At 37.2% G+C, this 23,816-nt stretch overlaps 2 protein-coding genes across 10 annotated transcripts in view; one reads left to right on the forward strand and one right to left on the reverse strand.

The window, feature by feature from the left end:
- Positions 1-10,711, reverse strand: part of DOP1A (DOP1 leucine zipper like protein A) — a 109,768-nt gene extending 99,057 nt beyond the window's left edge. For all 6 annotated transcript variants that reach the window (XM_079146936.1, XM_079146934.1, XM_079146935.1 and 3 more), the window contains exon 1: positions 10,559-10,711. The gene's annotated coding sequence lies outside the window, so the exon portion shown is untranslated. The remainder of the gene's footprint in view (positions 1-10,558) is intronic.
- A 1,677-nt stretch (positions 10,712-12,388) lies between these two features.
- The window catches only part of UBE3D (ubiquitin protein ligase E3D), a 170,528-nt gene continuing 159,100 nt past the window's right edge, over positions 12,389-23,816 (forward strand). For 2 of the 4 annotated variants that reach the window (XM_079146994.1, XM_079146992.1), the window contains exons 1-3: positions 12,389-12,602; positions 20,275-20,471; positions 23,616-23,706. In XM_079146994.1, the coding sequence (XP_079003120.1) occupies positions 12,526-12,602; positions 20,275-20,471; positions 23,616-23,706 (365 nt within the window). In that variant the 5' untranslated portion in view covers positions 12,389-12,525. The remainder of the gene's footprint in view (positions 12,603-20,274; positions 20,472-23,615; positions 23,707-23,816) is intronic. The other 2 variants (XR_013765020.1, XM_079146993.1) reach the window with 2 other exon arrangements.

Genomic DNA, 23,816 nt, shown 5'->3' on the forward strand with positions numbered 1-23,816 from the left:
CTGGAGAATACCATACTAAGTAAAATAAGCCAGGCTCAAAGTCAAGTGTCAAATGTTTTCTTTCATATGAAAAAGCTAGAGCAAAATTAAGGGCAGGGGAGAGGGCTAGATCCCATGAACATAGGGGAGATTACAGGAATACAGGAACGAGATTAAGGGGGAGGGTAGAGGGAAGGTGAAAGAGAGGATTGGTGGAATAAAATTGACCAAATTATCCTATGTACACATATGAATAACCCATAGTGAATTACATCTTTATGTATATCTATAAAGCACTAATTATAAAAAATAAACAGAAGTAAGACCAGTAGAGTAGAGGAAGGGGAACAGGAAGAGGTAGGAAGAGAGGAAAAAGTACTAGAAACTGAAATGGAACAAATTATGTTCATGCATGCATGGTTATGTCTAAAGAAACCCCACTATTATGTATAACTAAATGTACTAATAAAAATTTTTAAAATTCTGTGATTTTTGGTACACATAAGCAATATGAAAAAAGTGATTTAGAAAATAGAAAACTGAATATTAATTCACCTAAAATCATTCATTAACAGGTAACTAGGATTCTACTTTAAGTATCAAATAGTAAATAGTTATGTAACACATGCCCATGAATTAGAAATTATCATCCTGCCTACAAAGCGCACTAGCCATATAAACATTGTCCTTACAATATTCAAGGTGATGATGATAATTATACCAAAGTTGACAAGTGTCAAGTGTCAAGTAGTATGCTATATAAACCATTAAGTGTGAATCATTCATGTGATGCTCATATCAAATCTATGAGGGATTTATGCATGGATTCATATACATATAAAGAAATTAGTGTCTGAGTTCCTCAGAGAATAAGAACCAGGAAGATATCTAGCAGGCTGACTCCTGAAACTGGCCCTTAGTCAGTACCTTTCTGAGCTACTTTTCCTACATTTCCTAATTATTTGTCTTGGCATAACCTACCTCTTTTGCTTATTCATTTTCCAAAAGCCTTTTCAAGCTATATAGATTTTCTGTTTTAGTGACTATGCTTTCTTTTTCTATTGCATTTTTCTAAAACAACAAAACCAAAAAAAAAACCCAACTATAATTTACATCAGTACATATCTTTTCTCATTCTTCCCAGTCCCCAATTTAAGTTTAGGAACCAATACTCAACTCTGAATAATCCCAACAGCTGACTACTCAGGACTGATAGTGCTTAGGTTAAACTAAAATCTAAGGTAAAATTAAGATATGGAAGGTGGTTTGTTTGTTTTTTAGTTCTCTGTAAAGCACTGATTCTAATTCAATCAATTAGATGGCAAAGGTAGAAATACATACAGTATTAACAAAAGGACAATCTACTCCCCTGACAAAATAAATCCATAGAAGTAAAAATATGCTTCCAAGTGAAATGAAATCCTAGAGATCTTCAGGTTAGGATGTGCACGACAAAAGAGCAATATAGGTGAGATGATTCCCAAATTTAGGATGCCCAGGACAGATGTGAGATTCTTGGAGCAGAGGTATGCTTCAATTTACAAATATAATATTAAGTGTTAGTCACCACGTAGACATGAATAGTTGGTCAGGAATCTAAGAAACTACTTAGTACAAAACAAATTGGTTAATCAACAGTCCACATCAGTGGTACCACAAGGTTTGACAAAATGGCTGTTTCAGGACCCTTGCCTTAACTCAGCTCTATTAACCATTCCTCTTACAGCAGAAGGATAGGTAAATTCAGGGGATAAGAACCAAAGGGCAAGGGTATGTTTTCTCAGAAGGATCTAATTGCTAAGACCTCTTAAACAAGATCCTACACAAACGACATAGAACAGAGACTCCCAGACCAGGAAAAGAGGATGATTAAGACTGGAGACCACTGACCATTAATTCTATAAACCAGTTCTAATTAGGATTTGTCAGCCAGGTGAAGATGACCGAGAGTTGTTCTTAGGTTGTTAGCTAATGTAGTTTGTCCATCTAGAGCAAAGAGGTAATACTTGGGCAATATCACTCTTACTCCAATAAAATCTGGGACATAAAGAAGTGAGTTGTTACTGTTCTCTGAGTGAGGACCCACTCTCTCCCTGAAGGGTACTTTCCCCCATTTCTTCCTCTTCTAATAAACTTAGCCATACTTTTACTAAGTCTTGTGTCTTATTTGAAATCCTCAGATTAAGACATAAGAGCAAGGAATACAAAACAATCTTCATAAGATTTTATCTCAGATATGATCATATCTCAGTTATCATTAAGCATCTAAAGTATGATTTATAGGACCTAATAAGGCAGGTTTTTTTTTTTTTCCTCCTGGCAAAGAGAGATAATTCATGAGAGTTGATCATTAGAAAGGGACAAAATAATAGTACAGAAAATAAAAATTTCAAGTAAGTTTCCCACATTTTAGTGAAACCTACAAACATCACTGATAGTTCAATTACATATGTGGTCTAATAGTGTTAAGTATATTCACATTATTGTGCAATATCCCCATAACTTTTTTTAGTTGACAATGGACATTTATTTATTTATTTGCCATGCTGAGGATCCAACCCAGGGCCTGACACATGCCAGGCAAACACTTTACCGCTGAGCCACAACCCCAGTCCCTAATTTTTTGTTCCTGTAAAACTGAAACTATCCATTAAACAATTCCCAATTTTGCCTGCCCCCAGCTTCTAGCAACCATCATTCTACTTTCTATTTACATAAGTCTGACTGCGTTAGATACCTCATATAAGTGGATACCACATAGTGTTTGTCTTTTCATTATGACTCTGCTGTTTCATTTAGCATAATGTCCTCAAGATTAATTTATGATGCAGTGTCAGAATTTCCTTTTTTGGGACTGAATGATACTCCACTCTACATGCATATTATCTTTTGCTTATTCATTTATCTATCAATGCACATTTAGGTTGTTTTTACCTGTTGATTATTGTAAATATTGCTGCTATGAACATGGATGTGCAAGTCTCTCAAGATTCTGCTCCCAATTCTTTGGGATATACATCCAAAAGTGGGGTTGCTTGATCACAGCATTAATTTTATTTTCAATTTTTTGAGGAACTATAATAATGTTTTCCATAGGAGCTATACCATTTCATATTTTTAACAGCACACTGGTAGAGTTCCAATTTCTCTACCTACCTGCCAATGTTTGTCATTTTGTTTTGCTTTTACAGTAGCCCTCCTAGTGGGTATAAGGGATACCTGTGATTTTGATTTGCATTGGGACCTTGAACACTTCACTTTCTTTTTCCTGGTAATAGGGATTAAACTCAAGAGTGCTCTACCACTGAGCTACATCGCTAATCCTTTTTATTTTTGAGATGGAGGGGTGGTTTCCTAAGTTGCAGAAGTTGGACTTAAACTGGCAAACTTGCAATCCTGCTTCGGACTCCTGAGTTGCTGGGATCACAGGTGTGCACTATCATGCCCAACAACTTTGAGTATTTTGTTTGTTTACTGGTCATTTATTTATCATCTTGGGAAAAATGTAAATTCTATTCAAGTCCTTGGTCTATTTTAAAATTGAGTGTTTGTTGTTGTTATTGAGTTGGAGTTCTTTATGTATGGATATTAGCCTCAGATACGATTTGTGAATATCTTCTCCTATTCCATACATTGTCTTTTCACTGCTGTGTCCTTTCATGCACAGAAATTAAGTTTGCTAAAGTTCTATTTGTCTATTTTTGCTTTTACTGTCATAGCCAAGAAATCATCACAGAGCTCAATGTCATGAAAATTTTCTTCTGAGATTTATAGTTTCAGGTCTTACATTTAGCTCTTTAATGCATTTAATTTTTGTATATGGTATAAGTGTCCAACTTCAATCTTTTGCATGTGGATATCCTGTTTTCCCAGTAATATTTGTTGAACAGGCTGTTCTTTCCCTGTTGGGTGGACATACACCCTGTTGAAGACCACTTAACTATTCACATTGGAGTTTATTTAGGAGTTCTTTCTTCTATTCCATTGATCTATCACACTGTTTAGATTATAGTCATTTTGTATAATGTTTTTAAAGTCATTTATTGACATCCTATCTTTATTCCTCTTAACTACATCTCAACTTATCTGGCTAGTATCTATTCAGCATTCAGGTCTCAGATTTTATCCACTTAGAGAAATATTATCTGGTCAGAGGAAATCTTTTCCATTCATACACATACCTCCTTCCTGTGAATGCCCATTCCTCTCGCATAGAAGTTACCTTGCTTTATTACAATTTAAGTGTTATTCCCAGGAGTCAAAATTCCTATGACAGAAAAGCTTTCACAACCCTAGCTCCTTGAAAAGTGCTTGACCCATAATGAATAATCTATAAACATGATAAAAATTGAATGATAAAACAATATGCTCAGCTGTTAGAATGGATGAATAAGATCTAACTACTGAGGCAATCATCAAGAATTGAAGCAACAATAAGTGTTGGTGAGGATGTGGGGGAAAAACATATTGCGGATGGAACTGCAAATTGGTGCAACCAATATGGAAAGCAGTATGGAGATTCCTCAGAAAACTACGAGTGGAACCAACATTTGACCCAGTTAACCCACTCTTTGGCCTATATCCAAAGAACTTAAAATCAGCATACTACCGTGACACAGTCACATCAATGTTTATAGCAGCTCATTTCACAATAGCTAAACTATGGAACCAACCTACTCTTTGGCCTATATCCAAAGAACTTAAAATCAGCATACTACCGTGACACAGTCACATCAATGTTTATAGCAGCTCATTTCACAATAGCTAAACTATGGAACCAACCTAGATGCCCTTGAATAGATGAATGTATAAAGAAACTGTGGCATATATACGCAATGGAATATTACTCAGTCATAAAGAAGAATGAAATTATGGCATTTGCAGGTAAATGGATGGAGTTGGAGAATATCACAATAAGCGAAATAAGCCAATCCCCAAAAACTAAAGGTCAAATGTTTCCACTGATATGTGGATGTTGATCCATAATGATGGGGGCGGGGTTAAGGGAAGAATGGAGAAACTTTGCATTAGGCAGAGGCAGGGGAGGACAGTGGAATGAGAAGGACATTATTACCCTATGTACATGTATGATTGCACTAATGGGATGACACTGCATGTTATACAACCAAATGAAAAGGTGTGCATCAAAAAAAAAAAAAATCTAAGCATTGATTTAGAAAATGTTCAAGATACATAAACTAAATAAAGCAAGGTGCAGGACAGTGCTTATAACATGCTATCATTTATGTAAAAGGGAAAAATATATATTAATTTGCATATGCATGATCTGTCTCTAAAACGAATGCACAAGAGTAATGAATCTCATTACCTTCTGAAGGACAGGAGTTAACTGGGTAGATGAAGGGCAAAGGAGAAGCCTTTTCACTATATACATTTTATACTTTTAAAATCACATGAATTATTCCCTACTTACGGTAACAAATTTAAAATTGAAATAAGTGAATGAATGATGTCCCTAAAGAATGAAGTAGTAACTGTGTGATTTATGACACTTCCTCTCTTCACCTCATAATAACTGAACATTAGGGTCTATATCATTTGGGGGGAGTGGGGGTGGGTACCGGGAACTGAACTCAGGGGCACTCGACCACTGAGCCACATCCCCAGCCCTATTCTGTATTTTATTTAGAGACAGGGTCTCACTAAATTGCTTAACACTAACACCTCACTTAAGGCTGGCTTGGAACTCACGATCCTCCTGCCTCAGCCTCCCCTGGATTACATGCGAGCACCAGGCGCCCCCCTCGAGATCTATATCTTAAGTGCTACATCTCAACTCAGAGACATCCCCTCCCCCACAAAAAAAGCACGGTGACTAGGTTCATGGAAACTTGAGTCCTTATGACACAGAAGCTAGTTTGTCGCAGAATGGGTGCTAGAAGAGACTTCAAGGTGGAAACTGCAATGTATTTCACTTTCATTTCTGTAGTATTCTACTTATTCAGACATCTCAGCAGTAATTTTGTGTGGAAAGGACTGCATATGGGTGTGAATATCAGGAAATGAGGATCACTGGAAACCAGTGTATGAATGTGACTAAATAATAAGCAGTACATATTTCTCAACATGCAATATCTATACTACTCATTGTGGTTTTGAAAAGAATATTCAAAGATATTGAACTGAGACTTCCCACCAACTGCTGGAACTTGCCAAACACATGAGCAAGCTGCTTTGGAAGTGGATTCTCCACAAACCTTCAGATGACCAAAGCTCTGGCTCAGGTCAGACTGCAACTTCACAAAAACTCAAGCTAGAATTCCACAACCAAGCAACTTCCCATCCCGTCTAACAAATTGTGAAATAATTGTTTTAAATCACTACAATTAGAGATAATTTGTTACACAGAAATCCATGAAAAAACTTATTCTCAAATAATACTTTCCTTTGAAAAACTTCTATAACTTAAAAAGTTGTTGCATAAACAGATTTTGTAAAACTAAAAGCATCAAGTTATATAAAGGTAGGCTTGGGGCATAGCGTTTTGAAGACGGCAATAAAATGTCAGATGCCGTAAAAATGCTTATGTTGCTGGAGTCCCTCTTTCAGACTCAGAAGTGAACTCCTAAATGGTAGTAACACTGTACACAATATGTATATCATTTAAATATATATATTTCTTACAAAATGACCAGAGATAGATTTTTAAATCAAGTACTATATTTTACTTTTTTCATTAGGAGGAGAAAAACTTTTCAGGAAATTTGAAAAATGAGACACAATGTTAAGACATATGTCATGTATGGAAAATGCACCATACCAGTTAGATCATATAAAAACAAAGAAAAAGCATAATCAGTTGTCTGGGATGGTATTTGTGGTATATGAAAAATTCCAGAAAATTTGTCTGGAAAATTGGATGAGAATAACATATTCTAAGTGTTTCATAGCACCTTTTCATATTTTATATTTTATATATTTTATAGCACCTTTTCATAAAAGCAACTGAAAATGCTGATGATTCCAATGGGATAAGAGGACTGTGCTAAGTGATAATTGAGAAAGTTATTCCCTCTTCATTCTTGTTCAATTACTCTGACTGAATCAAGAAAAAAGTCTCAAGTTTGGTGCTAGGATATTATCAACACCACTGAAATTCTGGCTAGTCTCCCTTTTAAACAAAGAACAGAGTCTCAGGTTAAAGCCTTTAGAGAGCAACATTTTCTAGCTAGAAACTAACAATGTTTTGTTTTCTTTATTTTTACCTATATGTCTACCTTCTGTTTATGGCAAATGCTACCTGCTTTTAATTCACAGTTAGTTCAAATTTCTTTTAAAAATAATTTTCATAATCACATTGATGTAAGCAAATGGTATATAGGAAGTATGCAGATATGGCCAAAATTTTGAAGATGATATGACAATGACTTAAGTTTCAAAAATAATTATTCTTTTAGATAACAACGCTTTCTATGTTCATGCCACTGGTTTAGCTATTATGAAGGACAAAGAAGGATACTTAAAAATATATAAGAAAGCCAGAAGAGGGGGAAATTATTTCAAAACAAGGTAATTAAAGGATCCACAGAAAAGGTGGCATTTGAGCTAGGACTTGAAAGAGGTTTAATTTAGATATCATGGTGAAGAGAATTCTAAGAGAAAACTCTGACTGTTGGCACATTCCAAATCTTGGTTTTGATGGTGGTTACATGCTCATGTATAAATGTTAAAACTCATACCATAAATGGGTGCACACTACTGTATCTAAATTTTTCCTTAATAAATTTGATATCATCTTTGATGTAAACAATGAAAAGTCATTGCAGTTTCAGGTTTAGACAGCTTGGAGAGAAGTAAATGCAATAAAGAGAAAAGGGAAATCACAACTTTGAATCAAAAGGATTTATTTTCATATAACAATTCTCAATAAAAGCTGTTGGCTATTAGTTTTACAATACAAAAATATTAGCTTTATACTGCTACATAATAATTGTATTTCAAGAAAAGAACTTACCTGATTTAAGACTTAACAATTTAAATTAAATGTTGTCCCCAACCTTCTCCTCAAGCAAATCTATACATTGATAGTTCTCACTCCTAATGAAGTAACACAGAGCATCTACATGGGTTGTATACTAATAACACCTAAGAGAATTTAGGAAAATAAGATTGTATTCAACACTTGTATACTGTTTATAAGCAATTTAGAGATAACTGACTCATAATTTGTTTTAACCTTTAGCTCTTTTTGATGGCTTAAGCTCTTGAAATTATGTAGTTATTAACTATTAAGCACATTTCATAGTTTTACAAATTCATAGGTAGAAGGAGAAATCATTATGGTAAAAGTAATGTCATTATCAACAAGTCTACTTGTTGGCACCTTAAAATGCCATTCTGAATAAAATCAATAAAACCATAAAAATCAAGTTCAAAACATGAATTAATTATAGTTAAAGAAAAGCATCAATAGACCAAAAAAGAAGATATTCTTTTGACATAAAATAAAGTATTAAGATTCACGAGAGATGTGTGCATCCTTAATATTTTAAGATGGAAAACATAATTCTTTTGTTATAGCAATGAGTTGCAACTAGATCTTATGACCCAGAAAGCTTAAATTGACAACAAAAAAGACATAATGCATGGAATTTTACAATTGATAGTAGACATAGCTCAACTGCAATGATTTCAAATTGGTTTTCTATGTAATTATATTCTAAGAGATGTTAACAGGTCAGCCATGAGAAAACAGGCTTTCTGCCTAGATAAATTTAGGAAATGCTATAATAACCTTCTGGAGATTACATACATGTAAGCACAGCAGTAAAAGTTTTGAGGAGTCTGCCTTCATAAAATCAAAATTAAATATAATCCAGTAAGTTCCCAAATCATGTCATGCAACATTCTTCATGGGAAAGAAATCTATTAAATTGCTTTGTATTGTGTTCTGGGGAAACATCAGTTTGAAAAATCTTGGTCTTTTCAAATTCTCTAATGTCAAAAACGAGGGCTAGCATGTGCAAGGCCCTGGGTTTTATTCCTAGCACATGCAGAACACACACAAATGACGCCCCCAATACACACACACGAAAGGAAAAAAAAAAAAAAAAAAAGAAGGTCTATAATGGATTAGGGTATAGTGGTAGAGAGGATGAAGACCTGGGCTCCCATCCTAGCACTACCTCCTCCCCAAAAATGAAAAACCAAGAAACAAAAGCAATCAACAAAGGGACAAAAACTAAGGCCTAGGGAGAATAACCTGGTTAACAGTATAATGAAGAACTTGGACCTCATCTCTTCATCCTCAGGTCAGAGGTCCTGTTTCACTTCAAATACAATATGGGACTCCTTTGACTGCATAGTCAATGTTAATCAATAACATTAAATTTATGTTTAACATTTTAATTATGGCATCATATTTTCTGACTTATTAACTAAGGTGTTTCTAATTCTTTCTTCAAAAAATTGGGTCCTGAATAATGAAGTCTACCTGGGGACTTATTATTGCTTAGCAATCCTGAGAAATGATTAAACTTGACTGAAATAATTAAAATAAGACACTTGGACTACCTGTGGTTGTAGTTGACAAAACTTTTGTCAACTTTATCACTGTGTTGACCATGAAGCAGTGACTTAGAACATAATGCTGACATGTTATTCATAGAAGGCCATATTATTATTTACAAATAAAATTAAAATATAAGAATTTATGCCTGCATTATCAAAAGCCAACAACATCAAAAGTTTTTTTTTTTTTTTTTCCCCGATAGTTCAGGGATTACGTTTCTTATTTTTTGTGGTGGCCCAAAATGTTTTTCATTGTTTTAACTACAGTCTGTAAGTCAGGCGTTTCCAATCTTTATCTTTCTTATACTTCATAAAACTCTGAGATAATGTAAGATTAATTAAAACACAACTTGGCTTAAAAAAAAAAAAAAAAGCGAGAGAAAAGAGAAGAAAGCACACTTGTGAGCCATTCTGGGCCCCTCAGGGTAGAAGAAGGGAGGAAAGGGAACAAGTAACTATTGTTATGTTGCAACTTCAAAAGACTTTGGAAATCAAAGGTGATTAATTGTTAACAACTTCCGTAAGACTATTCCGGCTTCCTCTTAATAAACTTCGGCACTCTTTTCTAACCCCTTACTTGGGAACATTGACCATAACTGACATTCGTTCTCCCTACTCAAAAAAGAACCCACCAGACCAACCAGATCACAGGAAGCCTCGACTCCTCCAACAAAGAGGCTACTCCGCGCGCCTTTACAGCACAGGTGTGACCTCTACCCGAGCCTTGCGCGCTGCTCGGCCCCAGCGCTGAGGCTTGGGTCAGGTCACCCGACGCCCCGGCCCCGCCTCCGGTCACCCCCGCCCTGGGCCACCCTCGCGCCTCCACCTGGCCCCGGCCCTCGGTTCCCTGCGCAGCTCCCGAATCCCCGGAAACCAGAGGTCGGGTGGCGGCGTCGCGGCTCCAGGCGGGGCCGCGGCTACACCCCCGACGCCACAGCAGCCAGACACCGCGGAGCATCCCCGTGGCTGAAGAACAAGCCGGGCCGAGGAGGCTGCTCGGGACTGGCAACCTGCCTCGCGACCGCGCGGGGGGCGGAGACGCTGTTACCTGCCGTGGACTCGGCCGCTCCCCGCCGGCGCCGCTCTCCTGGCAACCGCGACAGCGACACGAAGGCCCAGAGCCGAAGGGCCTAGTGACAGCTCCCAGCGTGCACCGCGCGCGCCCACGCCGGCGTCGACGTTGACGGCCCTCGATCCCGCCCCTGGACCGCTCCTTGCCTGCTGACGCTAGCTGGTGCTACAGCGCCCTCCAGTGTATATTAGGGGGAAGCGGACACGGGGAGAGGATAGGGAAAGGGTTTTATTTAGCAGGTATTTTGTAGGAGAGTTTGAAGGGATTATGGGAATAAAAAACGGATTTTAAGTATCTTTTAAGTAATTCTTTAAGTAGAGGTAAAATTATTGTTCTTTAATAATTTAAAGAATTATGAATATTTTATATGAATAACTTCAGGTTCAGAGAGGGCCTGTGTGAAGTTAGGAGAAGAATAGTTGATATCTTTGGACTCTGAGTCTAAAGCCCTTTCAATCATATCAAATTACTCCAAGAGGGATTGCACCTTTTTGCCCATACTACAGGGGGAAAACAATAAAAGAACGTTTTTACAAATATGTGACTCTCTATATAAAATATAACAATCTGTTAAACTAATAAAACATCAATTTTTAAAAACATGCTGTTTTAAAAAAACACGCTGTTCTAAGAATGTTACCTATTTCGATGTCAATATTTAAGCATTTGACAACCGTGGGGGTTAAAGATGGAATAGGAGATGAAGCGATTATCATGGATAAAATAGATGAAATAATTGAGAACTAATAGAAATTTAATTTATTTTTACTAAGTTTTACTATGTTAATTTATTTTTGCTAAATTATTCTGATGGAACAAGAATTTTTGCAGGACACGGTAAAGTCTAAAACTCCAAATACTGACTATAGAAAATTTGTCTTAAGCTAGTATCTTTAGAGATTCTGAAGGATTTAAAAAAAATTTTTTTTATATGCTTCAAGTTTGGTGTGTAGTAATTATGACTTTGAAATGATAAAACGAAACATCAATAAACAGAATTTTCTTTTTCATACAAGCTATCATTGTTTTATTCTTTTTAAATAGGTGTCCTTTGTTTTTAAACAAAGTTTAAATTAATTACAAAGTTTAATTAATTACAAAGTCCTTTTGTAATTCTACTGTGATCTTATATTTTTACATTTCTCCATAGTATGTACACTATAGAAGATTCTTTATCAAACTTTCAAAAATTATCTTGTAATGAAATTTTGATTTCTCTGAGTTAGTTTTCTTCAAAATAGTGGAAATGTGTATCTGGACTTATTCCAGGTTACATGAATGATTAGTCCTGTAATTCAAAACACTAGACTTCAATCACACTCTTCTACATAAGTAACAGAAAGCTTCCTTACATTTTGAAACTGTTTCAATTTTGAAGCTGTCTTGTCTAAACTGAGAAGCAATGCCAAATCGATCTTTGACATTTTTGTTGTCTCAGAGGCTAACAAAAGACCCAATTTCATATCGGGGAGATTAAGGTGAAGAGGTTTGGAGCAGGGAATTGGGCTTTTGGACCTCTTGGGGACAGTGACCGCCAGGTCGCCTCCGCTCTGTTATCTATTTCCTACCCAGGCTAGTTAGAGTGTGCTCCCGCCACCCAACCCGTCGAAGTTTTGTGATCCGTTCCAGGGAGGCTAACTAGGTGACGCTTTTAGGAAGTGGAACCTGGCTCTGTCCGACCGTTTTCCCAGCGCCCACAGCCCCAGCCAGGTTTTGAAAATGTGCTCCTGCCCCAGGGCCCGGCGACCTCGCAGCGGCGCACTCTCCGCCCGGCAGGCGGCGCTGTGGGCAGACAGAGGACGCCCGCCGAGCGATCCTGTCCAGGCGGCTTGAGCTGCCTCGGTTGTCGCCGCCTCTTTAGCCACACGTGCCACACTCCTGGCCCTGGTGGCCTGGGTTCGTGAGAACCCCCCGCTCTATCCAGGGCCGACCGGGTGCCGGCGATGGAGGCCGGTGCGGTGAAGACGCCTGTGTTCCTGGAGGTGCGGAGACGTTTGCAGAGCGCGCTGCTGATCGTGGGGTAAGACCGGGCTGCGAGTGTTGGCTCCTAGGCGCGCGCCCAGTCGCGCTCCTGCCGCGGGGTCCAGCCGCATTCTCCGCCTCTCAGAACCGGACTTTGAGTTTCTTCATTCTAGCTGTTAGAGCTTCGGGATTTCTCAGAGTAAAGTCTCTCTCCCTCCCCACGACTGACAGCCGCGGATCTTTTGGGAGCCTTTTAGAAGGGCAGGGTTTCAGCGCCACGCCAGATCTGCCGAATCAAAACTTAGACTTTAAAAAGATTTCCTGGATTCAAATGCATGTTCAAGTTTGAGGAACAGTGATGCAGAACACCGTTGGCAGTATCAGGCATTTCCAATAAAACCATAAAAAATGCCTCTCTACTTTTATTCAGGATCCTCCATATAAAGACCAATTCCAATGTTGGGGTTCCTGTTTTGTAAATAACTTCAAGTTTGGGTTTTTTGTTTGTTTGTTTCTCTCTCCCCAAACTGCCCTATACAGAGGAACGGACACAATCTTTCAATAAACCTGTTTAGTGAGTGACTAAAAGGGATTGCAGACTTTTAATTGGGGCTCATTCTTTTATTCGTATTCCAAGTTCCAACGAGAAGCCTGCAAACTTGTATTATTCAGTACACTAAGAAGAAATTCTTGGGAAAAAGTTCTCTTATTGTCAGCGATTTTAATGGGTTGTGGTGCCCTCGCCTACTCCCTTGTAACAGCTGTTTCATATAGGATAAGAGATGTTAAAGAATAGCACCTGTTATGGGGATTTTTAAATATATATTACTAGATAATAAAGACTTGTTTTTGTTTTAAAAAATCCTGAAATTTTTTATTATGCAGTGCCACAGCTAGATTTTTCTTCAATGTTTCAAGTATCTGCTGTGGACATTTTGGATTTGGGATGAGAACTGACTTCAAATCCTAGTTTCCTTGCAAGAGTAGGCTCATTTAATATGAATTTCTTCAATTTTAAAATGGGACTATTAGTACTCTACGGATTTCTTTCCTTTCAAAAATCATGAGTTCTGAGTGGGGTGTAGCTCAGTGGTAGAGTACTAGGCTTAGAATGATAGAGGCTCTGAATTCAGTTCCTAGCATTGCAAGAAAGATCTTTATTCTTGCTGAGAAATTTTCCATCAAATGAGTGGTCTACAAATCATTTATGCATTCTCCTATTGCTGGAAGTTTTGCTTTCCAAAGTGTGCTCATTATGAATACAGCTGCCATAAGATTGCTTATGACTTTTTATGGACATACATGTTCATTTCTCTTGAGTCAATACCTTATAGTGAAATGAGTCAGAGGATAGATGTGGGCATCGCTTAGTGCAACTTTGGAACAGTTCTCCAAAGTGATTATACCAGTTTACACGCTTACCTGAGGGGGGAGAAAGAGAGAGCGAGCTTCAATTTTCTTCACATTCTTGCCTGCATTTAGTATTGTCAGTCTTTCTAGTGGGTATAAAGTAGCATCTCATGGTTTTAATTTGCATTTCTCACGTGACTAATAATGTTGAGCTCCTTTTCATATGCTTTTTGGAAATTCAAATATTTTCTTTTGTAAATAACTTCTAGTTTTCTTACATAATTTTGTGTACTTTACCTGTTGAGCATCTCTGATCTGAAAGTCTGCAATCTAGAATTGTCTGATATCTGAAACTTTTTCATTTTTAATAGATTTTGGATTTTTGTATTAGGCATGCTCAATCTGTGGTGTCTTTTTTTTTTTTTTTTTTTTTAACAAAGGGTAAATTTATTGAAAGTGAAAGTGAGAGTAACACTTCAGTAAAGTAGAGCTGAATCTGCCCACCTAGAGAAAGTGGCTCAAGGCTAATGTGGTATCTTGATAAACAGAAAAATTAGTTTTAATGAAGTGTAGTTTATCACTTTTTATTTGTTTGTTTTTTTGGTACTGGGTATTGAACCCAGGGATGCTTTGCCTCTGAGCTATAGTCCTTTTTTATTTTTTATTTTGGGACAGGATCTCACTAAGTTGTTGAGGCTGGCCTTTGAACTTGTAATCCTCAGAGTTGCTGGGATTACATGTGTACACCAGCTTGCCTAGCTTTAATAGTATTTTGTAATATCTTAAAAAAATGTTTGCCTACCTTAAGTTTGTAGAGATTCTTCCTTAAGTGTTTGGTTTTATTATTATTATTATTATTATTATTATTATTATTATAAGGTATGTGGTCATTCTGTGTTGCCCAGGCTGCCTTTGAATTCCAGGCTCAAGTGATCCTCTTGCCTTAGCTTCCCAAGTAGCTGAGAATCCAGACTTGTGTGCCACTGTCCCTGGCTTATTTTCTGGGAGTTTTAGAGTTTTACCTTTTGTGTTTTGATCTATGGCAGGATGAATTCATTTTGGTATTTGCAGTGAGTAGGGTAGGGTCAATGTTTATTTTCTTCTTTGTGAATATATCTTCTGTATGATGGAATGGTGTTCCATCACCATTAGTCAAGGAGACCGTTATTTCCCTCATTGAAATAACTTGGCACCTTTATCAGAAATCAGTTTACCATACTATTTGCATGGTATGTCATTTTTCTACCCTTTTACTTTTTTTTTTTTTTTGTACCAGGGATTGAATCCAGGAGTGCTTAACTACTGAGCCACATACCCAACCCTTTTAATTTTTTATTTTGAGACAGGTTCTCACTAGATTTCTTAGGTCCTCACTAAGGTGCTGAGGCTGGCATCAAACTTACAATCCTCCTGTCTCAGACTCCTGTATTTCTGGGATTATAGGTGTGCCCCACCATACCTGGCTACCCTTTTATTCTACGTCTTTTTTTTTTTTTTTTTAAGTTGTCAATGACTTTATTTTATTTATTTAATATGCCTTGCTGAAAATCGAATCCAGTGCCTCACACATGCTAGGCAAGTACTCTACCACTGAACTACAACCCCAGCCCCTAATCTATGTTTTTATATGTAGTTTTTAATTTTTTTTCAACTAGCAACCAAAACAATTGGATATATTTTCAAATCCACTTTGAGAATCTCTGCATTTTAATTAGAATTTCCAGAACAATTATTTCTAATGTAAATATTGATATGAGTATATTCTTTTTCGAATCTTAAAAAAATGCTTCTACCATTTCATCATTAGGTATGGCAAAGTAGATTTTTGTAAATCTGATTGGTAGATTGAATATTTTTCTACTCATTGTTTACTAGGGGTTTTAATCATGACTAGATATTGCATTTTTCTCTAACAACTTTTTGTCCATACTGAGATGGTAGTCCCCCCCTTTTAATCTTTACATCTGTGTAATTATATTAATAAAATCTGTGTCAAACCATTTTGGCATTCTATACTCTTTGGATATTTATTGAGTTCCTACTCTGATACACAAAACTCATATGCACAGTGCTAGGGATACAGCCAAGAAAAACAGCAACAGCAAAGACAAATATTGTTCTTCATTTAGCTTATAGTTTAATGATGGCAGTAGGAGAAAGGTGGGCAGAAAATATACAAAATAAATAAAATATAGACTAATATTGGGTAGAGAAAATACTTGGAAAAAGCATAACAGAAAAAGAGATATGGAGAAAAAAATTTACACCTTTTATTTCAAATGAGAAAGTAAGCTTTGAGTAAAGAACTGAAAGGGCTGGGGCATGGAGCTATGAGATACCTGGTGGGAGACTGTTGAAGGATGTGCAGAGAGACATGGGTGGGGTAGGAAGGCACCTAAAGATACTTTGATGGGCAGGCAAATGTTTAACAACCTGCTCTGGAGGAAAACAAAGCGGAAAAGTAAAGGAAGATCTTGATTTGCAGGATTTGTTGATTCCTGTGGTGTAAATGCTTTCACCATGAATGACCTTCAGCCTACCAAAGTGAGGTCAGCTAATGTGCAGAATTTCTGGAATTTTAACTACTGGGAAACTGAGTCTAGTTTGTCACTGGGTCTTACCAGACATTGAAAAGACTTTAGCTTGTACTCTGAGTGAAGTTAGTGGGTAGTTTTAAGCAAAGTGCAACACCTGAAAAAATCCAAGAGAATAGTAAGAATGTCTCAAATATAAAGAGATTGTGTGGACAGTGTCACAAAAATTAGAATCTTAGAGGAGGGTACTCTATTATACACTGTGCAATCTGCAAAACTGGGAAATATGGTTTTATTTATTTATTGGTACTGCGGATTGAACCCAGGGTCATTTTAACCCTGAGCTACATCCCCAGTCCTTTTTATTTTGAGACAGGTCTTGATAAGTTGCTGAGACGGGCCTTGAACTTGCAACCTCCTGCCTTAGCCTCCTGAGCTACTGGGATTTCAGACTTGTGCCCCCATGCCAAGCTGGGAAGTATGTTACTACCATTTTATACTCAGGTCCTCATTCATGTTTTGCTAGTTTTCCATGAAATATGTCTAATAGCAAAAGAATCCAGGTCAGAATCATGTATTGTGTTTTCTTGTCATGATTCAGTGTGTTTCAATCTGAGTTACTTATTATCCTTGACTTTCATATCTTGACACTTTTGATAATTATAGCACAATTGTTGTATAGAATATCCCTCCATTTGTGTTTGTCTGTTTCCTCAAGGTTAGTTTCTGGTTATGCAACTTTGGCAGGTGTATCCCAGAAGTAATTTCTATGTTCTTATTGCATCAAAGTCAGATGGAACATGATTCTTATTTGTTCCATTATTGGTTATGCCAACACCTAAGCAAGGTGGTCTCTGCCATGCTTCTCCCCCTCAGGGTACTTTTTTTCCTTTCATAATCAAAAAGTATTGATTGACTAGATGTAAGACTGTGTGAATACTCTGTTCCTCATCAGATTTTAATTTTACTCATTTATTTACATCAATAAGAATGAATACACCTGTTTTCTTCAGTGGGTTGCTTCTTTGAATTACAGCAGATGTGGTCAGGGGAGTTTCTTCAAGACCGTTTCTGGTTTTTGTTTGTTTGTTTGTTTTGTTTTGTTTTTGGTGGTGGGGGATTGAACCCAGGGACTTGTACATGCATTCCATGTCTTTTTGACATGTTTCTCCCTATCATTCTTTGATTTCTCTCTTACCTTGTTGTACTGCCAGTTCTAGCCTCATCTCATTCTTTTTCTGCTTCAGGATCGTAGTCATTTTTTAAAAGAAATGCTCTGTCTTTGTTTGTTTCTTTCTTTCTTTCAGTGGAAAATTGCCTTAAAATTGAGTTCTAAGTATGCTCACTACTATTGGGGTGTCATTAACTTATATATAATGTTTATGTATGGATATACATATGTAAATTTACATTTAATTATATTACTCTATATACAGCAAAAAAACATGGTTTCACACAGATATTTCCAACTCTATTCCATTACCTTGAAATCCATTCTAGTTTTACTCCTTTTTCTTCTTGTAATTCTAATTTCCCACGTTAAGAATCCTTGCCCTTTTTCTCTCATGGTATTTATTTCCCTGGTCAGTACCCCTGTGTAACTAGTCTTCTGCTGGCATCTTTGCTGCTTCCCCTTTCCCCATTCATTTTAGATACCTCTTGGGCCCTATTACAGACTGAATGCTGTGTCTTCTCAAAATTTATATGTTAAAGCTCTAATTCTTCAAAGCAATGGTATTGGGGGTGGAGTTTGGGAGGTAATTAGGTTTCCATGAGGTTATGAGGGTGGAGCCCTGTGACAAGGTTAATATCCTTATAAGAAGAGGAAGAGACACTAGAGTTATTTTATTTAGGCCACTTAGTCCATGGTATAGCCAGCCCTCCAGATCTGTGAGTTCAGCATCCTCAAATAAAAAATAATTCATAAAACAATTGCTTCTGTACTGAACATGTACAGACTTTTCCCATCATTATTACCTAAACAATACAGTAAAACAACTATTTACATAGCACTTACTTTGTGTTGGGTACTTTAATCTAGAGATGGTTTTAAATATGTGGAAGGATGTGTGTAGGTCATATGCAGATACTACATCATTTATACAAGGGACTTGAACATCACAGGATCTTTGTATTTGTTGGGGGTCCTGGAATCAATTTTCCATGGATAGTGAGGCAGGACTGTTTTTCCTTAAAGCAACCTGAGCCAGGAGAGGCTCTGAAACCCCATGCTGCACTCCCCTTCCATCTCCAGCTCTGATATCTTCCTTACCTGTCTTGGGGTTCGACATCCCCACCTAAGGTTCCTTCTGGTGGATTCTCTCCTTGCCCTGCTTGGCTTCTCACATCCATGCCAGGCTACTGTGCTTTGCTTATCTTTGCATTGATGCCTACCTTGCTCAGCTTCATGTAATTCAATTTTCATAAGGGGGAAGAATGACAGGCCAGAAGTGGAGCGGTGATGCAGACTTGTGCACCTGGAGGTCTCAATGGAGGCACCTGCAAATGCCAACAGCAGTTTAGTTTGAAAATCACTGAGGTAGCAAAATTGACATGGTGTATCTTTAGAGTAGTGGCTGGCAGCTATGACCTTTGGGCCATTTCTAACCTGTGGCCTGATTTGGTATAAGCTGTGAGCTAAGAATGGGTTTTACATTGTTTTAAGAGTTGTTTAAAAAAGAATATAGACTATGTAACAGAGACCATGTATGACCCACATAGCCTAAGATATTTACTGTCTGATCATTTATAGAATGTTTTCTGATCCCTGCCTTTGAGAGTCAATTATTTCTTAAGTATAATTTCCTTACATTAGACTTTTAACTCAAGAATTTAAGACTGTCTTACCTGTTAAAAAAAAAAAAAAAAAACACCTCAGATTCTGAATATTCTGTATTCTCAATGAAGTGCAGATCCATATACTTTGAAAAGGTACTAGCCATAAAGTAACCTTAAGACTTTGTAAGACAAATGTAGAAGCCTAACCAAGATTTACACCTGAACACATGGTCTGCCCTCTGTACTTAGGTGACACTCAAACAGGTGGAATATGACATTAGGTGGATAGCTTGCCTTCTGCACTTAAGAGGGAGCCATCAGGGGTTAGATGTAGCTCAGTGGCAGAGTAGGTGCTTAGCATGAGCAAGGCTTTGTGTTTAATCCCCAGAACCAATAAATAAATAAATTAAGAAATAACCATGGTTCTTTGCACCTTGTTACACATTTCAGCTGAGCATATTTCAACTTCATACAGCACATTTCTGTATATGCCACTATCACTTTCCTTGTTAACTACAATTACTTCTGTATATGTCTTCATCCCCTTCTATGCTTTTCATTCCTGTTAGACAGGGACTGCATTTTTGTTGCCTACACCGAGTACAGTAATTTGTGTTTGACATAAATTAAGTTAGTCTTTCCCACCTGGTATTCATGTAACACTATTTTTTGCATTCATCCTTTGCATTCTTAAAATGGGACAAAGTTTTTCTCATGTATCTTTTGTTTCACTTAATCCTGTTCACCCTATCAAAACCCTGTATGTCAGTTAGTAATATATTGCTTTGATTTACTGTAAGATATAATACGATTTTAAGGCTGGTCTCTGCAAGGATAAGAAATGTGAGACTTTGACCTTGCAATGACAGTGAAGGGTACTGTCTGACCTGATCAAACTCTAATGTAGCTTGGTTTCCTTTAGGATCTTTTTGCTGCTTTTTCCTGAGGCAGCAACTTTAGGGCGTCTAGCGGAAAGGAACAGAGAGATCTTTAGCCATTTTTGTTTTTCTAATTGTATGGTTTCATCAAAGAGAAATAATTTGTTTGGGTTTTATTTTTAATTACCAGAGAGCCAAAAGAAGGAGGTTTGCCCATGGATGTTTCCATAATGCCGTCCTCGCTCCAGATGAAAACCCCTGCAGGCTGCACAGAGGTCCAGCTCCCAGCAGAGGTCAGGCTTGTACCTTCCTCCTGCCGAGGGCTGCAGTATGTCGCTGGAGATGGACTGCACCTGAGATTGCAGGCACAGGCAGAATTCAGCACAAGTGAGTTGGTTTACCACTGTTGTTCTTCATTTGCATTTTTTGCTAGTAATTAAAGATATTTGTTCTTTAAGTTAAACTTTTCCCAGGTGAAGGCTCCTCCTCAGTCCCTGGAAAAGCTAGGGCTGAGAAGATCTGGGATGTTTCAGCACTGCTTTTTACTAGCTGTGTGCAATTGACATGTCACTTATCCTTTCTGGGCTTCATTTCTTTCTTTTTAGTGTTTTGTTTTGTTTTCTAAAAATAGACTTTTTTTCTTTAAACACTTCTGTATTCACAGCAAAATCAAGTGGAAGGTACTGACTTTTCCCCTAGAGCCCCTGTTTTTTTCCTTTAATTGTAAAATTACCTGGCTCACAAATGGGATGTGAAGATGTGAAAATTAAATCAGATGGTAATTGTGCAAGATCTGGTTGATCTTAAAGCATTGCATGAAAATTCATTCGTTCAACAGCTTAACTCATACCCTGTGAAATGGGTTGATTTAAGTGTTGGGGACATAATAATGAACAAGCTAAGGAAGGTCTCTGTTCTCATGGAATTTACATGTTAATGGGTGGGAATAGATACTGAACAAATAATTTATTCATAGTGAGAAAAACGTTACAGGTAAAGTAAAGCAAATAATGGGATAGGAGGTGACAGAATTAGCAGAGGGTAGGAAGTCAGGGGAGGGTAGAAAGTCAGGAAGGCCACTCCAAGTAGGTGATGTTTGACCACAGAACTGAATGATGGAAATTATCCCATCCATATAGAGACGGTTCCAAATAGAATAGCACATGAAAAGGCCCTGAAGTTGACTGTGATGCAAATTTGATTTTGATTTTATCACTGTGACTGTTATAAACACAGTATTTTGTAATTGTATACAAATTCAAATTACATTTTGATTCAGTAAGGGTATAGAAAATTTTCTTTTTGTAAGATCTTATGATTATTTATTGAAAAAATAATTGGTTTATTGCATTTCTTAAAGTCTAAGTAACATGCTTTAGAGGATTAAAATGATGTGAAAAGGGGAAACAGGAGAGGGAGTTTCTTCTCTCCTCTTTTGCCTAAGAGTAACAAAATTTCTGGCTTAGTGAATAACAAGTTTGGATTGTAAAGAGTTGGTGTTAGGATCCAGGGGCAGTGAAGAGAGATGTCATGGAGCTTCTGTGGCATAGGATAAACACTGAGAATGACAGTTGAAGTAATCCTGGAAAGGACGATGAGGTCACCAAGATGGACAACTAGACTAACAAACTCCCTGACTATACTTAACAATGGACGGAGGAAGTGTCCTTTCAGGGAAGAGGCTGTGGGAGTCTGTATCTTTGATGTCATCCCCTTCTTTAGCAACAGTAACCATAGCGGGAATTTTGTGTGGAGTCTAAGCTGGGGAAAGACAGGCATGAACGCCACTGTGTTTTCTAAGATTGTGGTTTTAGGGAAGGAAGAACAGAGATTTGTAGGGACATAGAATTGAGTTGTTGCCCACCAATATTCTGTAACTGTGAACATACAAATAGCAAAACTGAAATTATTTTTTTTTTTAAACAGTAAATCAGTGAACACTGGCTAAGCTTAACTGTAGGATAAATGATTGTCGTGTGTTGGTTAGTATATTGTTTGTGTTCACTGGTTTCCTATTCCTTTACACTTGCAAAACATTTTACTCAGGTATAGGAAAAGAAAAACTTTCAAAGACCTGTTGCATGGTACATGAAAGGATAAAGTAGATTCTTGGGCACGGCACTTAATTGCTTTAGTGCTTTCTGCATCAGAGGTAGAAAATAAATATTGGCTGAATGAGTAAATATCAGGTAGATAGATGCTTGGCAATGTGAACTTGAATCAAATTGTACTGTAGGAAGTAACTTGAAATTGTTAGTGTTTGGTTGTTTCAGGGATTTTAAAAAATGCACTTTTCATAATAGCATCATATTTGGGACAACCATGATAGATAGCATACTGATAACACTATTTTGAGTGTAATATAGATAGATTTGTGACCCAGGAGTGGAACTGGCTACCTGGGATCTGTGATAGCACTAGTTCGATTCAGCCCCTGCTGCATTGCTGTCCCAGGATTCCTCTGTATCAGAAAGTTCCGGCTTTTAAGCCTGTGGCAGTGACCAGCAGAGGGTAGTGTTTCCTTGAAAATTTGTTTATTGGTTCTGGAAAGAACATTTTGTATGTCTTACCTAGGCCTCCTTTTTATTGTCTAAATAATACTATTTACTTCACCTTAGTGTTAATAGGAATTTGTGTACCCTTACAAATAAAACTACAGAATTCTTAATTGCCAACATTTAAATTTAATAGCATTGGTTTTTTTTTTTTTTTTAATCCTTAAAATATATACAAAGAACAGAAACCAAATTCAACTTGCTCGCTTCTAATGGCTATGACCTCATTTCTTCATTAGGTTTTATAACAAATATTTTAGATTTTTGAAAAAAAAATTATTTTCTACAAATGGAATAACAGAAACTAAGGGAGCGTGCTGCCTTCTGCTATTTCTCATATTGTGGGAAATACACATTTTTCCCACTACTTTCAACATTTTCTAGCAGCTTTTATCAGAAATTGAATTTTGGTCTTGGAAGATTGGACTTTTCTTTGGAACCATCATTTTCCCAGGGACCTGCCCCATAAAGACCAATTTCAAGACCCATTTTGTTTGTACATACTGGTAATGTGCCAGTGTGGATATAAACCTTGTTAAAACCAGATTAAACTTACATTTTAGGAGCTCTGTGGCTAGTAATCACACCAATGACAAACTACCTAAAACAGCAGAGGGAAGCTGAACATAGGGAATATTTGGTTGTTGGGTAGAGGTGAAGGAAGCAGGCCATCTTTATTCACCCCTAGTGCACGTATTCATAGGATGAGACCAGTAACTCATCAGTGTGTTAATATGGGTAACCTAGAGCAAAGCCTAGCTCTGAAACTCTTGGCAAATCTGTTGTTTTTGAAAACACTTTGCAGTGTTTGCTTCTGGTTGAGTCATGTGACTCATTTAATACTAATTAAATGTATACTTCTGCGTAGATCATAGTGTGTATTGATGGTAATTTATTGTGACTAGTAAACCCTTTAAGTATGCTAATATATTTGTTCCAAATCTCTAAGACCTGCTATTTCGTTGATTTTCTTTAGAACTGGTTTCAATGTTTAATCAAAGCTTACAAGCCCAAGAATGTTGCACATTTTATTGCCAATCCTGCGGTGAAGTTATAATGAGGGACAGGTAAGGAATGCAATTAATACTGATTAATTCTGTGCCTGGGAATATTTTTTTTTCTTTTTTCCTTTCCCTATTAGAATATTTGAAGTCAGTTACCAAGGGAGCAGTGTATG

This window comes from Sciurus vulgaris (genome assembly GCF_902686455.1).
Source record: "Sciurus vulgaris genome assembly, chromosome: 7".
Taxonomy (NCBI): Eukaryota; Metazoa; Chordata; class Mammalia; order Rodentia; family Sciuridae; genus Sciurus; species Sciurus vulgaris.